General features: G+C 33.6%; 4 protein-coding genes across 4 annotated transcripts; 3 read left to right on the forward strand and 1 right to left on the reverse strand.

Annotated features, from left to right (window-relative positions):
• Positions 1-211: 211 nt before the first annotated feature.
• On the forward strand, positions 212-2,140 carry LOC124922655. Its single transcript, XM_047463377.1, has 3 exons — positions 212-304; positions 414-548; positions 1,481-2,140. The coding sequence occupies exons 1-3, from the start codon at positions 212-214 to the stop codon at positions 2,138-2,140; spliced, it is 888 nt and encodes a 295-aa protein (XP_047319333.1).
• A 1,045-nt stretch (positions 2,141-3,185) lies between these two features.
• On the forward strand, positions 3,186-5,078 carry LOC124922666 (linoleate 13S-lipoxygenase 2-1, chloroplastic-like). The gene is made up of 2 exons (XM_047463388.1): positions 3,186-3,338; positions 4,830-5,078. Exons 1-2 carry the CDS (start codon positions 3,186-3,188, stop codon positions 5,076-5,078), a joined length of 402 nt encoding a protein of 133 aa, XP_047319344.1.
• Positions 5,079-10,722: 5,644 nt separating this feature from the next.
• LOC124921363 (transmembrane protein 45B-like) lies at positions 10,723-11,917 on the forward strand. Its single transcript, XM_047462013.1, has one exon. The coding sequence runs from the start codon at positions 10,800-10,802 to the stop codon at positions 11,754-11,756; it is 957 nt and encodes a 318-aa protein (XP_047317969.1). The 5' UTR covers positions 10,723-10,799; the 3' UTR covers positions 11,757-11,917.
• A 23-nt stretch (positions 11,918-11,940) lies between these two features.
• Positions 11,941-21,154, reverse strand: LOC124922676 (linoleate 13S-lipoxygenase 2-1, chloroplastic-like). Its single transcript, XM_047463396.1, has 9 exons — positions 20,725-21,154; positions 15,265-15,536; positions 14,938-15,181; positions 14,419-14,716; positions 14,072-14,228; positions 13,873-13,983; positions 13,187-13,497; positions 12,856-13,122; positions 11,941-12,787 (listed from the first exon to the last, which is right to left on the reverse strand). Exons 1-9 carry the CDS (start codon positions 21,152-21,154, stop codon positions 12,028-12,030), a joined length of 2,850 nt encoding a protein of 949 aa, XP_047319352.1. The 3' UTR covers positions 11,941-12,027.
• Between the last annotated feature and the right edge of the window lie 1,802 nt (positions 21,155-22,956).

The following is a 22,956-nucleotide window of genomic DNA, read 5'->3' on the forward strand; positions in this document are numbered from 1 at the left end:
CTCGCGGGCTAGCCAAGAAGCATTCCCCGGGAGGAATTGCTCCTTTAGCTCTCGCTCCATTCCTTCCCAGGTGACGATCCTATCACGCATAGCACTAGCATCATCTGAGAGGCGGGCTCTCCACCACAACTTTGCATCGCCCACGAGATACATGCTAGTCACTGACACCTTTTTATCTTCAGGGATCTTGGAGGTTTCGAAGTAGACTTCCATGTCCCAAAGGAAATTCTCAATTTCCTTAGCGCTTTTGGCTCCTCCAAATAATCAGGGCTCTGGTACCTTGAATTTGGATGAAGGAGCTTCTGCAATTGGGGACCCGAACCAGCCGCGCGCATAAGCAACCCCACCTCGATCTCAAGCTCTTCCAGCCGTGAGATGAGCGCGGTCTGCCTAGTAATCTGTTTCTGCTCCAGCATGTCGGACACACGACCGATGCTCTTCTAAGAAGTAAGCCATTGGGCCTTCAGCTCGCCCACCTGTGCGTAAAGGGAGGGCTCATTTTCCTCCGATGGCATGCCAATGAGCTCCTCCAGCTCGGTCAGCCGCGTGTCAGTTTCGGCTTCGAAATCTTCCTGGACTGCACGACTGCTGCTGCTACTCTTCTTTATTTTATTTTCGCCCAAAATATATATGACCTAGCTCTGATACCAACTGTAACGAAGGGTCATTCAGATGCGGAATAACACGCCAAATTTGCAACTTTGGCTAACCCTTTGTCCGGCTCAGGCTCTCCTCGCAAGAACCTGATCAGCCTACTCGATACTTAGGTTTTTTTCTCCTAAGTAAACAAACTGCCCAGCAATGATATATTTTTATAGGAACGAACAGAATATAGAGAATAACAATAAAGAGACGCACACAATTTACGGCCGAAGCCAACCTTGGATCTTATTATTGATTCACACACACAACCAATGAAAATACAAGGAACCCACGGGTAGGCACAATCCTTAGGCAAAGAAACACTCTCTAGTTCTTAATGCCTTTCAAGGTCGCCTCCTCTAGGATATATATAGGAATAGAAAACGTGGAGGCTAAGGCAGCAAGCCCTTGGCTCAGTCTTCGCTGAATAATTCATTTAAGACTTGGCCCTCCAGAAATATAGGGTCTTGACCGGGCCATCCCGAGAAACTCGGTCGTGGCTGAGACTTGTTCCATCTTTGACATAGCGCCGCACCTCTCATCGGTCGCCAAGTGGGTCGGGGCGGGTACCGGTCCAAAACCGGCCCAAGGTCCGATCCATGGTCGAGGCCTGACCCATGCACAATGATCCGGCCCATGTCTGAAACGCTCGGTCCTTAGTCTTCGGTCCTCGGTCTGATGCTTACGCTTGGTCAGCTTTTCCCCTCGGTCGGATGCTTCCGCAAGGCTAACCTTCCCTCAGTCGAATGCTTCCTTCTCCACACTTTTCCCACCTATGCCAAGGCCTCCACATGCATGCCTCGGTATGTCTTGTCTGGTGCCCGAGCTGCTCACTTAGCTCTATTTTGGGCACACCCTCTCGGTCCTGGCCACCACTCAAGTTAGCCAGCCAAAGAGTCAACAATCTAGGGTTGTGACACCAACTACCCACCTTCATAATTTTGAGCATGCTTCCATTTCCTTGACCATTTTAACCTACGCGATTTTCTCTAAGATCTTGGACCGTTTTGGACGTCCCAATTCCAAGTATGATATGACCTTGGCATTGGGAGTATTAGCGTTTTGGCAAGAGTACATCCTCTTCCACCTCCACTCGACTGACCATATAGGACTGGAAGGGCACTATCATTGGTTTCTTCAGATTCTCATCCTTGTATCGCTCATTACCACTGTTCTCGGTATTCCATACCTAGAGAGCTTCATGATCAGCTTTGTTAGATCCTTTAGTATTGTTTTTCAGGGTGTGTGGTACAATGTGATGGGAATCATGCTTCGGACGAAGGCTTTGATGCCCAAAGGCTATTTCATGCACTTGGAGGAAGCCCACTATGTGGTGAGGTGCAATACAGAAGAAGCTCTCGACAGGGCCAAAGCGTTAACCACACTCGAATTCAGCTGGTACTTGGTTATATGCATTGTCCTCACCATGTGTTTGTACTTGTATATGATAAAAGTATACCCTGAGATGTGTTGGGCCTTTTGGGTCCAGCCCAATTAGAAATTTAATAAAACAAGTAAAACCTAAGAATGTTGCTCATTCTATCACTTCTAGAGAGAGAAGTTATTCTGAAAAGAAGAGAAGAAACATAGGAAAAAGAAGGGAAGGAGGCAGTAGATCTCTTACATTTTCACCTTTAGGTTCCAATTTCTTGTTGTCTTATATCTAGACTAGCTTTAGTCTAAATGAAATTGGTTTTCTCTATTTCTATGCCTCAACTTTGGGTTTAAAGTTGAGAAGAACATTTGTATTTGTTTCTTGCTTATAGTGAAATTTGCTGGTTGGCCCCGTGATTTTTTTACCCTCCATGTTGAGAGGATTTTCCACGTAAATCTGGTGTTGTTTTATTCTGTGTTTGATCTTCTGTTTTAGACTTGGAAAACATGTGCATTTACCCATCTCACATTGTTAGATTACAGTATAAAAGTAATCTTCGTATCAAAATTCCCAACAAGTGGTATCAGAGCTGTTAGGTTTATTTTGAAGAGTGCTTTTGTAGGTTGAGATGGAAGGCAATAGCACAATGATTAGGTTGATAAATAATAACTGGCAGATTTGGAAATCCAAGATGGAGGATATCCTTTACTGTAAAGACTTATATGAGCCGGTTGAAGGAGATAGTGCGAAGACAAAAGATATGTCTGACAGTGATTGGACAAAATTGAACAGGAAAGCCGTTGGCACAATCAGACAATGGCTTGATGATAGTGTGTACTACCATGTAGCAAGTGAGAAGAGTGCACATGAGTTGTGGAAGAAGCTGGAGTCATTGTATGAGCAGAAAACAACAGGTAACAAAGCGTTTCTGATTCGAAAGTTAGTAATCTAAAATTCAGAGAAGGTGCAAGTGTTGCTGAGTATTTAAATGAGTTCCAGAGCTTGATTAATCAATTGTCAATGATGGAGATGACCTTAGAAGATGAGTTGCAAGCTTTATTGCTCTTGGGATCATTGCCCGACAGTTGGGAGACATTGGTTGTGACAGTCAGTAATGCAGCTCCGAATGGTGTTGTTACTATGAGTATAGTTACTAGCAGCTTGTTCAATGAGGAGAAAAGAAGGAAGTCAGCTAATACAAATAGTGCACAGACCCTTGTCACAGAGAACAGGGGAAGAGCTGAATACCGACAACAATCAAGAGGTCATAGCAAGTCCAGAGGCAGATCAAAATCTAATGAAAAACAATGTTATCACTGTGGTAAAGAAGGTCACATAAAGAAAAATTATAGAGCCTGAAAAAGACTTCAGAATGAAGACAAAAATCAGAAGAAATATGATGAGATCAGAAATACCACAGCCACAGTAACTGCAGATGATGTAGTAATTCTTTCTTGTGAAAAAGAACAATATCTACATGTAGAAAGTCATCAAGGAGTTGAGTGGATAGTTGATACATGTGCTTTCTATCATGCTACACCAAATAGAGAGTTCTTCATGACTTACAAGGCTGGAGATCTTGGTACAGTGAAGATGGGTAATACTAGTCACTCGAGCATTGTGGGTATTGGTGATATTTGTTTGCAAACAGAGCTGGGACATCAGTTAACACTGAAAGATGTGCGACATATTCCTGATTTGCGTCTAAACTTGATATCAGGTGATGCATTGGACAAAGATGGATTCAAACATTACCTTGGTAGTGGAGAATGGAAGGTCAGCAAAGGATCAATGATTGTAGCAAAAGGGAAGTCGTGGAACTCCTTATACAGAACCCATGTGAAGATACTCAAGAATGGGTTGAATGCAGTACAAGCTGAAAACTCTCTAAATCTGTGGCATCAACGTCTCGGCCACATGAGTGAGAAAGGGATGCGAATTCTGGTGAGGAAGCTTCATATCCCCTCAACCAAAGATGAGGTTTTGGATTTATGTGAATACTGCCCTTTTGGTAAGCAACACAGAGTCTCTTTTAGTCAAACATCAGAAAGGAAACAGAATGTACTGGACTTGGTTTATTCTGATGTGTGTGGTCCTTTTGAGGAGGAGTCATTGGGTGGCAATCGATATTTTCTAACATTTATTGATGATGCATCTAGAAAGGTGTGGGTTTATTTCATTAGAACGAAAGACCAGGTATTTAATTACTTTCAAGAGTTCCATGTCATGGTAAAAAGAGAGACAGACAATAAGCTGAAATGTCTTCGCTCTAATAACGGGGGAGAGTATACATCCAAGAATCTTAAAGCATATTGTGTAAAATATGTAATTCGACATGAGAAAACAGTGCCTGGAGCTCCACAACACAATGGTGTGGCTGAGAGAATGAATCGCACCATTGTAGAAAAGGTGAGATGTATGCTGAAGATGACAAAGTTGCCAAAACAGTTTTGGGCAGAAGCAGTTCGCACAGCTTGCTATCTCATAAACAGGTCACCCTTTGTTCCTTTGAAGTTTGAAATACTAGAAAGAGTATGGTCAAAGAAGAATATTTCATAGTCGCATCTAAGGGTGTTTGGATGCAAAACATATGTGCATATTTCAAAGGAGAAAATATCCAAGTTGGATGATAAAGCAATTCCATGTATTTTCCTTGAGTATGGAAATGAGGAATTTGGGTACAGATTATGGGACCCAGAAAAGAAGAGAATTGTTAGATGCAAAGATATTGTGTTCTTCGAGGGTCAGAATGGGATAAATCCAGAAATCATTGAAAAACTTCATTGTTAACCCGATAGGAGCCCTTCTGCAGTGCTTTCCGTCGCAGCAACATGCCACAACGGTTATGGCTGTGTTAGACGTTCTGTCGAACCACTCTGTAGACGAGGAGTATATTGGGGAGAAGATTGAGCCTTCGTGGGAGGAGGAAGGGGTTATTAAGGCAGCCTTTGAGCGGTATAGTAGAAGGGTGAAGGAGATTGAAGGGATTATTGATGCTAGGAATCTTGATTTGAGTCTCAAGCATAGAAGTGGGGCTGGAGAAGGGCTCCTATCGGGTTAGCAATGAAGTTTCTCAATGATTTCTGGACTTATCTCATTCTGACCTTTGAAGAACCCAACATCTCTGCATCTAACAATTCTCTTCTTTTCTGGGTCCCATAATCTGTACTCAAATTCCTCATTTCCATACCCAAGAAAAATACATGGAATTGCTTTATCATCCAACTTGGATCTTTGCTCCTTTGAAATATGCACATATGCTTTGCATCCAAACACCCTTAGATGCGAGTATGAAATATTCTTCTTAGACCATACTCTTTCTGGTATTTAAAACTTCAAAGGAATAGAGGGTGACATGTTTATGAGATAGCAAGTTGTGCGAACTGCTTCTGCCTAAAACTGTTTTGGCAAGTTTGTCATCTTCACCATGCATCTCACCTTTTCTACAATGGTGTGATTCATTCTCTCAGCCACACCATTGTGTTGTGGAGTTCCAAGCACTGTTTTCTCATGTCGAATTCCATATTTTACACAATATGCTTTAAACTCCTTAGAGGTATACTCTCCCCCGTTATCAGAGCGAAGTCATTTCATTTTATTGTATGTCTCTCTTTCTACCATGACATGAAACTCTTGAAAGTAATTAAATATTTGGTCTTTCGTTCTCATGAAATAAATCCACACCTTTCTAGATGCATCATCAATAAATGTTAGAAAGTATTGATTGTGACCCAATGACTCCTCCTCAAAAGGACCACACACATCAGAATAAACCAAGTCCAACACATTTTGTTTCCTTTCTGATGTTTGACTAAAAGAGACTCTACGTGGTTTACCAAAAGGGCAGTAGTCACATAGATCGAGAACCTCATCTTTGGTTGAGGGAATATGAAGCTTCCTCACCAGAATTCGTAACCCTTTCTCACTCATGTGCTCGAGACGTTGATACCACATATTTAAAGAGCTTTCAGCTTGTACTGCATTCAACCCATTCTTGAGTATCTTCACATGAGTTATGTATAAGGAGTTCCATGACTTCCCTTTTGCTATAATCATTGATCATTTGCTGAGTTTCCATTCTCCACTACCAAGGTAATGCTTGAATCCATCTTTGTCTAATGCATCACTTGATATCAAGTTTAGACGCAAATCAGGAATATGTCGCACATCTTTCAGTGTTAACTGATGTCCTAGCTCTATCAGCAAACAAATATCACCAATACCCACAATGCTCGAGTGACTAATATTACCTATCTTCACTATACTGAGATCTCCAGTCTTGTATGTCATGAAGAACTCTCTATTTGGTGTAGCATGATAGCAAGCACCCATATCAACTATCCACTTAACTCCTTGGTGACTTTCTACATGTAGATATTGTTGTTTTTCACAAGAAAGAATCACTACATCATCTACAGTTACTGTGGCCGTGGTATTTCTGATCTCATCATCTTTCTTCTGATTTTTGTCTTCATTCTGTAGTCTTTTCCAAGCTCTACAATTTTTCTTCATGTGACCTTCTTTACCACAGTGATAACATTGTCTTCCCTTAGATTTTGATATGCCTCTGGACTTGCTTTTGCCTCTTGATTGTTGTCGGTATTCAGCTTTTCCCTTGTTCTCTGTGACAAGGGCATGTGCACTATTTGTATTAGTTGACTTCCTTCTTGTCTCCTCATTGAACAAGTTGCTAGTAACTATACTCATAGTAAGAACACCATTCGGAGCTGCATTACTGACTGTCACAACCAATGTCTCCCAACTGTCGGGCAATGATCCCAAGAGCAATAAGGCTTGCAGCTCATTTTCTAAGGTCATCTCCATCACTGATAATTGATTAATCAAGCTCTGGAACTCATTTAAATGCTCAGCAACACCTGCACCTTCTCTGAATTTCATATTTACTAACTTTCGAATCAGAAATGTTTTGTTACCTGCTGTTTTCTGCTCATACAATGACTCCAGCTTCTTCCACAACTCATGTGCACTCTTCTCACTTGCTACATGGTGGTACACGCTTTCATCAAGCCACTATCTGATTGTGTCGACTGCTTTCCTGTTCAATTTTGTCCAATCACTGTCAGACATATCTTTTGGCTTCGCACTATCTTCTTTAACTGGCTCATACAAGTCTTTACAATAAAGGATATCCTCCATCTTGGATTTCCAAATATGCCAGTTATTATTTGTCAACCTGATCATTGTGTTATTGTCTTCCATCTCAACCTACAAAAGCACTTTTCAAAATAAACTTAATAGTTCTGATACCACTTGTTGGGAATTTTGAAACGAATAATACTTTTATACTGTAATCTAGCGATGTGAGATGGGTAATGCATAAGTTATCCAAGTCTAAAACAGAAGATTAAGCACAGAACAAAACAACACCAGATTTACGTGGAAAACCCTCTCAACCTGGAGGGTAAAAAACTACGGGGCCAACCAGCAAATTTCATAATAAACAAGAAACAAATACAAATGTTATTCTCAACTTTAAACCTAACAGTTGAGGAATACAAACAGAGAAAACAAATTTCATTCAGACTCAAGCTAGTTTAGATATAAGACAACAAGAAATTGGAACCTGAAGGTGAAAATGTAAGAGATCTACTACCTCATTCTCTTCTTCTTCCTTTGTTTCTTCTCTTTATGCAAAATATATTCTCTCTCTAGAAGTGATAGAATGAACAACATTCTTAGGTTTTGCTTGTTTAATTGAATGCTTGATTGGGCTGGACTCAAAGGCCCAACAATACTGGCGCATATATGGCGACATATGAATCGCTTATGATTGATACTGCTTTCCTCATTTAGCGACGTTTTCTTTTCCATTTAAGCATTTGGTTTATCACTGAGCGATGTTTACTTTTTTAAATATCATTTAGTGACATTGTCTGTACTTTGTAGCGACGTTTTCTTTAACTTTTAGCGACATTTACTTAATTTAGCATTTGGATTGTCATTTTATCTATGACTAATTTTACAATTTAACGTACTTGTTTTTATTTAGCTACATATTAATTTTTAATGATTGGTATGTTTTAAAAATAGTATTCAATTAAATTTCATAAATAAATTAAAATTTATAAATATATAACACTGGTTTTTATTTATTTTTTATTTTTTTAAATGATCCATTTAATTAAAAAAATTGTTTAAGTACGACGATAAAAGCATAATATATAATATGAGTAAATATTAATTACATAGAAATAATTAATTGACTTGAAAGGTTTTCTAGCAGAGCAATAAGGTCTCCACACGAATCTGTAGGTTTTCGGATCTAATTTTTAACATCGTCATGATAATGACATTGTGAATAATCCTTAAAAACATGTTTTGATTGTTAAATATTCTTTGATTTTTCCAAACAGATAGTCCACCAAAAAAATATTGGGATAGAGGTCCATCTTCTAAGTCTCGCTTGTTTAGTCTCCTCAATCCATGCCTACCAATAGCCACTAACGGTCTCCAGCATAACTCATTAGATTCCGGTATAATTCCACAAAATACTTCATATATTTGCAACATCGTGACAATGTAAAAGCAGATGAGAAGACGTCTCAAACTTCTTATAGCACATACGACAAAAATTCACAATAATCATGCATTTTCGCTTACATCTAATATTAATGAGAATTCTGTTGTGAATAATACTCCAATCAAAAAAAGAGTTTTAGTAGGCATCTTAGACTCCCATAAATTTTCCTAAAAAAAATCAATCGGGCTAACTTTATTGAACAAAGTGTAACAATGTCCTACATGAAAGTTATTCAGATCACGTCACCGCATAGAATCCCGAAAAAACGATTTTAACCCCTTATTTCTAAACATACACAAAAGTCTATCATTAGACATGATTTCCTCTATGTTCAATATTCTTTTCTACCTAACACAGTTAGCAAAACTACTAGACTGAATGTCAAATATATTTTTAACTGATGCATCTCTACACATAAAACTATAAGCAAGTTCGGGAAAAATATTCGCCAAACATTTACCACCATACCAAGTGTCGTTCCAAAAACTAATCGAACATTCATCACCCAGAATAAAAATTGAATGTTACCGATAATCCCTCCACATGGCACCAATACCACTTCAAATATTGCATCCCGCAAGTTTTTATAAGATTTCTTGGTGAATCAACCCGAGTTTTTTTTTGGGGGGGGGGGCGATTTAGCGTCATTTTATTAAAAATTCCCAACAATGGGAAAAAAATCACGAGTTTAAGAGATCATTCTAGACAGGCCTAGAATGATTTTGAAGTCGTAACATTCTGAATAAAAGCTAAAAACGTAAATGAATTATCTGATTACAATGTTTTCAATTCTAGTTAGTTCAAAAAACGGTAAATTTCAGTTCCTGCAGATATTCCAGTTCTGCTCCGTGCTTGGAATTATGCTTCGTGCTTGGAATTCTTCTCCACGTTCCCGCGAGGGAACTGCAATCCGATACAATATCTTTCCATAAATCTTCAACGCTCCTACGGGTTCTGCCATATACCCTTGCATTCCGTTCTTGTCAAATTTTATACACCACTATTCCAAAACCGAGTTTATCGTAACCCTAACACTGAATATTTTTACTATGATAAAAAAATTATATTGGCTAGTTGATCATGAAGTGCTAATTACATTTATTGAGTTCTAACCATAAATATATTTAATTCAATAAATTATTTTTGTTTTACTAAATTTAGATATTATATACAAAAGAACATTATTAATAATTTATTTAAAATAAAATATAAATAATTCAGTTTTTTTATCCATCATTTTTAATCTTAAAAAACACAAGATCAAACCAGGTCTAGCTGATGTGATTCTGAAGCTAGACCATATATGATTATGGCACCAAGACAAGTCTTTCTAGTATTCTTTTAGAATTTTCTCCTTTTGTAAATTATAATCCATGAGATAATATGGTAATTTTCAGGCGTATTTAAATGATACTTTTTAAAAAAGTTCCATAATAAAATTAATATTATTTCCTTTTTCCAATGGTAACTTATACCAACTTGAATTTTACAATGGTAACTTAAACCAACGTGACTTGTAAGCTAGAAAATCGTCATGGATCTTCAGAGACACACAAATGCATATATATGATTTCTGCAACGCCTAATTAATTGACTTTACTGTAATATTAAATTCATGGTTGGATCTCATTGTTATTTGGTAGAATATTTCGATGAAATGGAAAAAGAAAATAAGTAAAAGAAAATAAAAGCATGATTTAGAAATTAGAGTCATATCTTCGCTATTTCGGCCTAGATTATAACGCGGGCTCCAATTTCGTTCGTTGCAACATTGTGGACCTAATTGAATCTTTCTTAGCTTGAAAGACAAACATTAACTTGTTCCATTTCAATTTCTCTCTTCTTTTGGGTACACAAACCAAACTGATCCTTATGCATGCATGATGCTGCCTTTATTGTTTAATACAATTGAAGCCATTGCATGATAGACCTATTCGGTCTTGTCTTTTTCCATCAATTAGCTATTGTTAACTAGGATGAAATAGTTTTATATGAATCAGAGATTGTGTGATAGTGAAATTTATGTCTAAATGACGACTAAATTCTATAAGATATCTTCTCAAGAACGTCACTATATACCAACAACTTATTTATCACATCTTTCAAATACATAACCTTCAAACTCCTATATAAAACACAACAATCTCCTAATATTTTCACACCACAAACAAAACACAAAAGAAGGGATAACATTCAAGAACCTATATACCATTTCCTCTCTTAAGTACATAGTTAATTAATATGGGTAGCTTGATTGGGCATGTGTTGCCAGGCCTTGGCTTCTTCCTAATTGGGTTATGGCAATTGGTAAACCACATCAAACTCCATGCCCGCAATCCCAAGTCATACACCTCTGTCCCATTCTTCCCAATTAAGAAGTCGAGGTACGGCGAACTCTATTTCATGATGATTGGCAGCACAATCTCCATTCTCATGGAGCTCTTTGTGGGTCCAGTGAAACACCATCCTTTCGACACTGATGGGACCATCCCAACCACCCACCTTCATAATTTCGAGCATGCATCCATTTCCTTGACCATTTTAACCTACGCGGTTTTCGCCAAGATCTTGGACCGTTTTGGACGTCCCAATTCCAAGTATGGTATGACCTTGGCATTGGGAGTATTGGCATTTTGGCAAGAGTATATTCTCTTCCACCTTCACTCGACTGACCATATGGGATTGGAGGGGCACTATCATTGGTTTCTTCAAATTCTCATCCTCGTATCACTCATTACCACTGTCCTCGGTATTCCATACCCAAAGAGCTTCATGATCAGCTTTGTTAGATCCTTTAGTATTGTTTTCCAGGGCGTGTGGTACAATGTGATGGGAATCATGCTATGGACAAAGGCTTTAATGCCCAAAGGCTGCTTCATGAACTTGGAGGAAGCCCACTATGTGGTGAGGTGCAATACACAAGAAGCTCTAGACAGGGCCAAAGCACTAACCACACTAGAATTCAGCTGGTACTTGGTTATATGCATTGTCCTCACAATGTGTTTGTACTTGTATATGATCAAAGTCTACCCGGAGCAAGAAGGGTACAAGGCCTTGTCGACAAATATGGAATCATATAATGACCAAGAGGAGAAGGGACTCGTCGCCGCCGATGCTGAGGCTAGGAAGGAAAGCTGCAACGCCTATGGGCTCTTAAATGGTATCATTAATAAGATTTCCAAGGTATTCAAGGCATAATATATAAGATCCCATGGAAATGGGTTGAGTCTGCTTTTAATTTATGAATTTGTATTTGATGGCTTCTATCTAATTAAAGGGTTGTTATATCCTTTTATGCTTTATATGTAATGAATTATACTTAATTTAGTTAATATATAAAATTGTTACTAATTAATTATGCTTCATTCATTGAGACAATAAATGAAACCCTAAAATGGATAAGATGTAATTAATTATCATAAGAAATGAAGATAAAGTGTGGAAAGATTGGGTTGTAATTAAAAGTTCATCATATGGAAATGCTATTAGGGACACCCATGCCAGTAACACCAGGCTTTGAAAATGGCTTCAACAACTCATAAGGTACAACTCCAGCCCCACTTCTATGCTTGAGACTCAAATCAAGATTCCTAGCATCAATAATCCCTTCAATCTCCTTCACCCTTCTACTATACCGCTCAAAGGCTGCCTTTATAACCCCTTCCTCCTCCCACGAAGGCTCAATCTTCCCCCCAATATACTCCTCGTCTACAGAGTGGTTCGACAGAACGTCTAACACAGCCATAACCGTTGTGGCCTGTTGCTGCGACGGAAAGCACTGCAGAAGGGCTCCTATCGGGTTAGCAATGAAGTTTTTCCAATATTCGCTTTCTTGAATCTCCGATGGCATTTTTGTTCTTGCTATTGTTGGCCTGTTTGGGAAGTAACCAGCATATGGGTATTGCCCAAAATTGACAGCAGCATGGTGCCCTGACGGAACCCATATTATCGTTGTTAGGATCCCAATTAGATCATCTTGGGTGTTAAGCTCTGGCCACCACGTCTCACCACTCTTATCTCCATGGCCGACAGTTTTTATCTCCTCCCACCATGACTGTAGCTCTGTATCATCTTGCACTAGTTTGGATTCAGGGTAGTAGAAGTTTACATAGTCTGTAACCCATTGCTTAATCGCATCCCAAATGAGAAGTCCATCGTTCGCAAACGGGTAATCTTCTATCGCCAATTTGAGTCCGTGTGGAGCGCTCGGGTCCTCCACCGCCAATCCCCTGACAGAAAATTTAGTCAGAATATAAATATTCAATATGGAAACGTTTAAGTAATATAATGATGGAACCTATTGATCAAGTTTGCAGGCAGAGCTTCATGGTCGAAACGCCATAGCTTATCATAAGCAACAGAACTGATCTCGATCGAATACTTTCGTGGGGAGAAGGAGTCTTCAACGATCCCTTCGGAATTGATGAGGGCTTGTCGAGCCAGAGCGTTGATGGCCATGGTGTAACGGAAATGAGGATGCAACAGCTTGTAGATGGGATGGGCAGTGCTTAGTTGTCTATGAGTGGCGATTATATAAGGCTCCACGCAACAATGAGTCCTCAACCTGTAATTAGTTAATAATTAACCATTCTTTCAAATGTGGCTCACTCAATTCTAATAAATAGTACCAGTGGCTGACTAGCTGGTGAACGCCGCTGTCATGGGCGAGGACGTGAGCTTTGGCAAGGCGCCAAAGCCAACATGCGGTTGAGTCGCCTGAAAGGGGTATGAAGACTTCCTTCCACTGTGGTGTTTCCCCGTCGTCCGAAGGAGGGACGACCAGCTCGATTGCTAAGGGCCTGAGGACACCTTCTGGCGTGAGGAAGAAGAGAGCCCTTGAGCCGTAGAGCGTAGTATCATCTATCTCTCTTACCTTTTTAACGTATGGCATTAACAGGTCATGATAGTCTAATACGAACAGTTTCTTCTTCTCTACTGCCTATAAAAACAACCAGATTTGTAAATTATACAATGTTCCAAACCTTTACAAGTTGCAAATTGCATATATTTGGTTTAGAAACTTATTTTTCTAAATATTTGTGTATCTAATTAAATCACATCATTCTTGTTTTGTAACTTTATTAATTTTACTGGAGTTTTGCAACATATTTTGTTTTATCTAAATATGCAAGTATTATTGTCGATGTAATTTAGTTGCAAATTTTATAGGAATGAATTAGTATTAATTAGTTTAGTTGATGAAATGAATGATGTAGTTATTAGTTTGATAATAATTATGCCATAAAATTCAAAATTATTAACTAAAAAGCCGAGATAAGTGAATCTCTCCAACTAAATTTAGTTTTGCACTGACCTCTTCGACAGTAATGATGCCTCCAATCACTTTTTGGACGATTTCTGTGGTGATGGCGGATTCAGCCGGACCATAGAGCTTGGGGTCAAGTTTACTCTTCAATGGCCATTCCTAAATACCTCATGCATGCATGGTTTAGTTCACATAAACTTGTTGAATTGCGTACATTAAATAATCCATGAAATGATCCGTCATATACCTTGACCAACTCTATGGACATTGGGTTGATTCCTGCAAGTGTCTGTCGAGAGAATTCCTCGTCTCTAAACCATGCAAATCTATCTCCTGCATGCATGCATCCACAATTCATCGTATATAATAATAATAATATATTATGTATAGGAGATTTCGTTACCCTTTTAAAAGATCTCTGCACATTAATTTTTAATATATTCGATTTATTTTCTCTATACCAAGTTTTATGTTTCCATTGTTATGTTTAAACGACTATATATTAATTTCATAATATCATTGGGTGGATCATTTAAAAAAATATATATTGAATCGGGGTTATACATACTGTCGTATATTTTAGGGGTATCAAACAGGAGAATATTATCTCCTAGGGTCGAGATGAACTTGAGTAGAGTCAGAATGGCGTCTTTGAACCAATTGTCGCTGCTCTTGAGTTTCTGAACGGTGGCTCCATCATCGTAGAGGGTATCAATAGCCGTGAAGTAGGGGAACCCTAGTTTGCTGTTTACAACAAGTGTCTCTAAGGTTGGAAATACAGCGGGCAACACCGAACTTACTGTCTTTAATGTGAATGTCGCATTCTTAAAATCTGAGAACGCCTCGTCTCTTGGCACATACATTGAGCCACTCCTCGACTCAGATTTAGGGTCTGCATCCAAAATCATCATACCCATGAACCATTAATAAATGTTCAATAAATAATATATACCATCCTAGTTTAGGATTTTCACCATTGTATTTGTTTTTATACAAGATAGTGTAATGATTTGAAGTTTGAACTCATCATTGATTATCCATGTCATGATATATGTTCACTGTTTTTTTTTAACAAAAAAAATGATGTGAAAACGTAAAGTAGTACTTAATTTGTTATACCAGTTTTGCATCGGCCTCGTCCAGTGCGACAACGCCTAGGGTAAGGGTTCACCTTCCCTCCAAGGACCGGCCTTATCTGGTTGGGATCAGAGTCGGGGTTTCCAAGATCATTATAAACGTCATAATCGTAGATTCTATCGTAGAATTTGCGCTCGCCTGCTCCGTCTCCCCTGACTTTCTCAAGATCCTCTCCTCTACACCTTCTAAGCCCTTCGGGCATCTTGGAGGGCAAGTATGCCTGTGATTAATTATATCCCACAAATTAAATTTAGATATATATGTCACATTAATTAATTAAAATATATTTCTATAATAAAGGACCTTGTTGGTGAAGAAGATCCTCTTCTCATCAGGTTTGTCGAACTTGGATGCTACAAACGAGTCGCAAGAGAGGTTGATGGAGCTCATATTGAGTGGTTCAATAACAATGTTCGTGATGAACATCTCGGTTCGGCGCAAGTTCTCAACCCAAATTGCGCCGATCTCCCCAAAGTTCATAGGGATATTAAATTCCCATTCATAAATCACCATATTGTCCTTCATCTCCTTCTTGCGTGCATAACTCTTTATTGTCTCCTTCTCCAATCCAGTCTCTTCAATCATAAACAAATTAATCAATTCTTATCAAGCTAGTTTAATTTGTTGTTGAAATTAACTTAATTATTTTTAACTTTTAATTTTTAATTTTTTACAAAAATATTATACACCATTGTAAATATTTTGTTACCATTGTGTTTAAAATTTAAAATATGGTTTTCACACATAAGACAACTAATTCTATTTAAAAAATAAATAAATAAATCTTCCAGCATTTTGTCCAAATCCAATGATGTTTATATGAAGTTAGGAATTATATAAGGTGCCCATAAATTAGTCCAAAATATCTTGCTCAGAAAAGAAAAAAAAAAATTATATATATATATTTATGTGTGTGTCTGTGGTTTGAAAAGAAATAAACAGCCCCCTGATGTTTAAGTTTGAACACACATGGACCATTAATTTAGGGGAACACACCTCCAAATTTAGGGACTATTAAAAGCAATCCTTAATTAATGGTGATAAGGTGATAAGGATCCTCAAAGCAATAATATACATGGGATGTGTCATAAGATGGGAAAAACAAAAATGTACTTTTCGTCATTACTTCCTTTCTATCCTTAAACAAGTTCCAAAATTGAGGATATAAGAAAACAATATAGTAAAAATCTCATTTTATACAATTAGCTATAAAAATATAATTTTAATGTATCCTCACCTATTTATGGAATTTCCAGTTCAATCTTTGTAAATGGTGTAATTGATTTTTATTTTTTTCTTCAACTTTCTCAATTATCATATTTTGTACATAGTTTCTGTTTTTGTTTACTGAAATACTTTTTTCACTAATTTTTTAATTTAAATTTTGTTTTCAGTTTTTAATTCTTTTTAATATATTTTGAATAAAATTTTTATTTCAGTTTTTTATTAATATTAGACTAATAATATATATATATATATATATATATATATATATATATATATATATATATATATATTTTTATATATATTTCTTTTTTTTTTTTGTTATACACTAGTATATAAATTAAAATAATAAATATTTATGGACTATGTAGAACATATTAAAGTATAGTGCTAAATAAATTAATTATTTTTATTTTGATGTTTGAATATATATTAAGTATTTATTATATATATATATAGAGAAATAATTAATTAATAGTTTTAAAATATAAAAGTCAAACAAAATAGCGTGTTAAATATATTAATAGTATTTTATTTTAATATTATTTGTTAAATAATTTATTTAATATTATATTTTATTATATTTTAAATAGTTCATAAATATTTATATCCTTTGACATATATATTTTTATTTATATTTATAATATTATTGTATAACAATTTTTTTATATAATATTTAAAAAAATATATTATTAAATAAAAAACATAGTTAAAATATATTATAATAAATTAATGAAAACAAAATATTTTAATAATATTTAAATTAAAAAAATATATTTATAACAGCATATAATTTATAACAAGAGTAAACCTTGTTGTTATCTTTAGGCTAAATTTTTGAAGGATGCATCCTACATATATAGGAGAAAATATAAGTTGTAAAATCAAGTTTTTCCAATAAATTGGCCATGGGAGAGGAAGACTTTTGTTTTTTTTTCAAACCCATAAAAATGCTTAATTAATGTTCATGAATCATGAAGAAAAAAAAAACAGATAATAGAAGTAAATAATAGTTTTGGATAATTTACAAAAAAAAAAAAAAAAAAAAAAAAAAATCCAATTAGTATACAACCAGTTGGTGAAGGTAAAGAGTTCAAAAAAATATGAAAAGTTCAACAGGAGTGTGAAGATTAGGTTATCTTTTTAAATTGAATAACAGTAATAAAATAAATCTGTGTTTTTAGGCATAGTACGTAATTACTTATTAAGGCTATTTTTTAGAAAAGATGAAATGTTTATTTGTTATTATAAGTTTAGTGATAGTATTTTCGATTTTTAGTTTTCCTTGGTTCAAATTCGTCATGCGGAACATATTAATATGTTGGCGTTACATATTAATAATAGACAGTACATATTAGTGGGTTAGGTGTTATCACTGGGAAATGAATAGCCCTATTGATGTTTTAGACTTTACTAGGTTAATTTATATTTATTTTTTTAATACTTGGTTGGAAATGGACAGTTATGATTAGAAGGATGGTGTAAATTTTTCTATGAAAATTTTAGTTTTTAATTTTAAAATATTTGGTAAGTTCTATATTATTTGATAGCAAATTGTTTTTTCAACCCTCCTATATTCCCGTATCTCATCTCCCTCCTTAATTAATTAAAAAATTATTTATTTATCCCTATTAATTTTATATATTTATCTTTCATCTTATTTATTTTATTTATTTTATTTAATTATTAAGTTTTTTTATTATAAAATATAATTAATTAATTAATTTTTAATATTTTTTTCTATTTAAAAGATATATAATTAATTTTAAATATTATATATTAGTAATAAAATTATAATAAATTAATTAAAATAAAATAATAATTTTATATAAAATAAATATTTTAAAAAGTTAAATATAAAATATTTTAATAAAAAATATTATTAAAAATATTATACAAATGTTATCGTTTATATTATTAAGTAAAACATTATATTTAATTTGACTAATTATTAATATATAATATATTAAAGACTTTATCTTATTTATTTGTTAAATAATTTTATTTATAAAAAAATTTGATTTTTATAAGTATTTTAAAATATATATATATATATATATATATATATATATAATTAGTATAATAAAATATTAAATATTTATATTTTATTAAATTAGTACACATTTTAATATTTAATATATTTTAAATAATTATAATATAAAAATAATAATATTTTGTATTTTTAATTAAATAAATAAAGTTAAAAAAACATATTAAAAATTAATTAATTATATTTAATAAAAAAACTTAATAATTAAATAAAATAAAATAAGTAAATTTAATAAAATAAGAAAGGTAAATATATAAAAGTGATAGAGATAAATAAGTAATTTGGGAGTTAATTGAGGAGTGAAGAGGAGTGGAAATATGGAAGGGGTGGAAAAAATATCTCTATTTCTCTATTTGATATGATACCAATATCATATTTGTATATCTAACTTTGTTTTATTGTGAAATTTATTTATGCACTAAAAATATTTTGTTTTAGGTAAAAAACTTAACAAAATTATCAAATTTACATGGTTAAGAAAAAAAAAATACAAAATTAATGTTTACAAGTAGATATTATTATTTGTTTATAATTCAATGTTTTGAGCATAATCTTAATTTATTTTTAGTATAGGAATATTTAACTTAATAATTTTATTTTAAAATAATATGTAATAAAATTTTAATTTTAATTTGAATATTTTAATAAGATAATTTTATTTATAATTATTAAAATTAAAACTGATTAAAATAAAATATTTCTAAATAATAATTTTATTTTAAAATATTAAATAAAATTCAAATTCAAATATAATTATAAAATATTTAATTATAAAGTATTATTATTTATTTAATAGGTATTGATTTAATAAATATTTAAATAGTTATTATAAATAAAATGTATTATAAATAGATTTATAAATAAATTAGAACTTTTAATTTTATTAAAAATAAAAAACTATAATTTCAAATATATTATTATTTTTATTTATAATAAAATAATTAAGTTAAAATGTTAGATATATCATAAAACATTCTTATTTATATATAAATATATTTATAATATATTTTATTTATAATAGTTATTTATTAAATAAATACCTAAGTAAATAATAATAATCTAAAATTATTATTTTTTTAAATTTTATTATAACTTTTAAAATTAAATTATTATTTATAAATATTTTGTTTTAAATTATTATTAATTTTAATAATTATATATATATATACATTATAATGGTTAATCTTATTCAAATATTTAAAATAAAATTATAATTTTATTATATATTATTTTTAAATAAAATCATTATGTTAAGATATGATTATATAAAAACAAATTAAAATAATTTCATATAATATGTATTTTTCCTATTTCATATGCTTACATGGTAAAAATTAAATAATTGTAATAATAATAATAATAATAATAATGTTGTGTAGTTTAAATAGTTATATTGTCTAATTTTTCTTAGTTAAAACCAAGATTTTGAAAACCGTTCCGGTTATCGACCCGATTTTTTTGGCGAACTTCGGTCCGACCAGTCCAACCGGTTGAACCACTGGTTGAACCGGAACCAATAAATAAAAAAAAATATTTAAAATTAATACTAATAAATTACAATTGCAAAATATTAAACTTTTACTTTTTAACTTAATCATTATTATATTTTTTTAATTTTAATTTATTGTCTCCATTATTATATTTTTATAATTTTAATTTATTGACTTTATCATCTTTCTCTAATGTTGTCTTCGTTATTATATTTTTTTAACTTTAATTTATTGTCTTATCATCTTTCCCATTGTTGTCTCTAAATATCATATTCAGGCCGAAGATTCACGATTTTATATGGTCTGATCTTCCAGCAAAAGGTAAGATTATGCTCAATCTCCATCTTAGCTTAACAGATCTATTAGAGGAAAGATAAAATCAGACGAAGGAGCACATGGAGAATAACGAAGATCAACTAAACTTTAACATATCTGATCAGACGGACGAAAGAAGACGACATAGAATCGATTAACATGATCGACTAACCTTGATCTGATCAGACGAAGTGAAAACATCTGATCCTCTTACTGAAAAATGATTTGAGCTGAGATCGGAGCTGAAGTCTCCTCTCCTCACATATCCATCAGAACAGGGTAACCTTTCTAACCGGAATTTTTCGGCTCTATTTTCCGGTCGAACCGTCCGATCGGACCGGATTATGGCCGGTTCGAAAGGTTAGCGTATATAAGTCAAAAGCCGAACCGCCTAATCCACCGTTTTGCGGTTAGACCGCGGTCCAACCGCGTATTTCAAAACCTTGGTTAAAACTTAATAATTGAAAGAGTAATGATATTTTTTATTTTTTTTAGAAAATTTAGTCAAAATGAAAATATAATAAAAGAGATAATATTAAATTTACATTCACTCCTAAAATGATTCACTTTCTAAAAAAAATCCTCAAATTATATCTATTTAAAACTTTTCAACATCTATCATGACTCATGGGCTTTTAATTTAACCATTTAAAAAAGGAAAAAAATTATTAATTGTTATCTTACCGGTGTCCAACTCCGAACTGACGACCTCCACGAGAATAGGAATAGGTTTCCCGAGCAAATCGATGACGACGTTTTGTAAGTTTTCTGAAAGGATAGAACCATTGATGACGTCAGCGAACTTAAAACTCGACAGGATCCATTCAGTTAATCGCACATAGATGGTCCCCTTCGCAATCTCTACGTTTGCAGTAGTATTAGCGGTGCCGGCCACCTTCTTCAAAGTGGTGGTGTCGGCCACCGCGGTGGTGGTGGTAGAACCACCTCGGAGGCAGGTATCCTTGTGCAACTTTCTCCCTTTTGGCATCAGCGGAAAAGTCCGGCCAGCCGGCAAGACTCTCCCGCTGCTGCCGCCGGAGAGGAAAGTGGTCCAATTATGACATTGTACTAGGGTTTGGCATGTGCTAGAGCGAGATAGTTGAGGTTTTAACATTCTGTATGTATGTTAATTAATCTGGTGGTTCAGAACTTATTGTTATTATCTCAATATTGAGTTGGGCATTTATATATAAACATAGTCAAAAAAAAAAAAAAAACAAGTTAAATCCATGGATATAAACATGTTAACATAAAAAGACCCAAAAGATATTTATTGAGGAATCGTTTTTATATAAGTTTAATTGTTAGGTACGTAGCAATGGGAAAACGATTTTCTTTGCACTAGTATAAAAGAAATTAATAGCAAAATTAACAATGCTTGTCTTTTATATATATATATATATATATATATATATATATATATATATATATATATATATATATATATATATATATATATATATATATATATATATATATATATATATATTTTGACCAAAAGTAATAGAAAAAATAATAAATTAGTGAAATAGTATTTTAAGAAAGATGCTATAACGAAAATATGAGAGATACTGGATTTTAACGTGTTTCATCTTAAATAATTTTATACCTTAAATTCAAACATTGTAATATATATATATTCTTTTAAATTCTGAAAATTGGATTTTTCTAAATTCACATTAAGTTTTGTTCCATTTACACTAACTTAGACTTTTCAAGTTTAGTTTTCAAATGATTTTATTCTGATATGATGATGTTTGATTTTTATTTTAAACTTATTTATGACTATTAAAATATTATTGTCGTAAGTCGTTTTATTTGAGTCTGCTTTATCTCCGAGTGATAACTTGTGTTTTATATGAGACCAAAATTAATGAAAAATCATCTTTTTTTTAAAATAAAACAAAAAAAAAATCAAAGTTACAAGCTAAGCAAAAAAACTCAAAATAAGATAAACGAATTGAGAAGTCAACAAATAAAACCCTTGGTGCCTATGACCTCCGGCCACATCAGGAACAATAGACCACGATGTCTCTTCACTCGCTATTAAAGGGTTGAGGATGACAATTGTTACTCAAACAAAAATATCTTGATGTTATGGGTTCCGAATAACCTATCAAATTTGACCGGCTTGAAATGATCTGTAAAAACACAAGAAAAAAGAACATAAGAAGACATAAATTTATAGTGGTTCACTCAAATTAGGTACGTCCACTTCAGCTGTCAACCATATTTCACTATGAAGAAGAAGAAATACAAAAGTTTTTGCCTAACACTTTATCTCTCTATAATTATGTTTTATCAATATAAACCCTTAATAATAACATATTTATAGGGTAAACATTCAGGTAATAAAACTTAAATAAATATTGATAATGCAAAGTCCAAACCAAATATAAACTCAATAAACTATAATTAACTATTGGAGACTAACTTCATCATCTCTCGATCAGTAGCGACTTCCATCCGGTGTCTTAACGAAGAAGACCAACTGAAGTTGCACACACTTTCAGTTTCTCGTTTGTCAAAACATATTAGCTGGATTCTCACTCCCAAGAATTTTCTCCACAGCTAACACTCCATCTTCTAAAGCTGATCGGATGAAATGATAACGAACATGTATATGCTTCGTCCTTTTATGATAAACTAAATACTTTGCCAAATGAATGACACTTTGAATGTTGCATCGCAACACACTTTCCTCATAATTTTGACCCAATTCATGCAAAAAGGGTTGCAACCACATCATTTCCTTAGCAGCCTATGTCACAACAATATATTTTGCCTCACAACTAGAAAGAGCAACAATCTTTTACAATTTTGAAACTCAATTAATTGCAGTACCTCCTAGAGTATAAATGTACCATGTTATGCCTTTTCTACTATCAACATCACTACCAATGTCAACATCAACAT

This window comes from Impatiens glandulifera, chromosome 1 (genome assembly GCF_907164915.1).
Source record: "Impatiens glandulifera chromosome 1, dImpGla2.1, whole genome shotgun sequence".
NCBI lineage: Eukaryota > Viridiplantae > Streptophyta > Magnoliopsida > Ericales > Balsaminaceae > Impatiens > Impatiens glandulifera.

Bases quoted from the DNA above. Each gene is read 5' to 3' on its own strand.
- LOC124922676 (XM_047463396.1), bottom strand. From the start codon at position 21,154: ATGTTAAAACCTCAACTATCTCGCTCTAGCACATGCCAAACCCTAGTA. The intron at 15,537-20,724 runs GTAAGATAACAA...TTATGATTGAAG, and splicing joins CAGTTCGGAGTTGGACACCG to AGACTGGATTGGAGAAGGAG. The intron at 15,182-15,264 runs GTCCTTTATTAT...AATTAATCACAG, and splicing joins GGATCTTCTTCACCAACAAG to GCATACTTGCCCTCCAAGAT.
- LOC124922655 (XM_047463377.1), top strand. From the start codon at position 212: ATGTCCCAAAGGAAATTCTCAATTTCCTTAGCGCTTTTGGCTCCTCCA. The intron at 305-413 runs GCAATTGGGGAC...TTTCTGCTCCAG, and splicing joins ATTTGGATGAAGGAGCTTCT to CATGTCGGACACACGACCGA. The intron at 549-1,480 runs GTCAGTTTCGGC...CTGCTCACTTAG, and splicing joins TCCAGCTCGGTCAGCCGCGT to CTCTATTTTGGGCACACCCT.
- LOC124921363 (XM_047462013.1), top strand. From the start codon at position 10,800: ATGGGTAGCTTGATTGGGCATGTGTTGCCAGGCCTTGGCTTCTTCCTA.
- LOC124922666 (XM_047463388.1), top strand. From the start codon at position 3,186: ATGAGGAGAAAAGAAGGAAGTCAGCTAATACAAATAGTGCACAGACCC. The intron at 3,339-4,829 runs GTAAAGAAGGTC...GCCCTTCTGCAG, and splicing joins AAAACAATGTTATCACTGTG to TGCTTTCCGTCGCAGCAACA.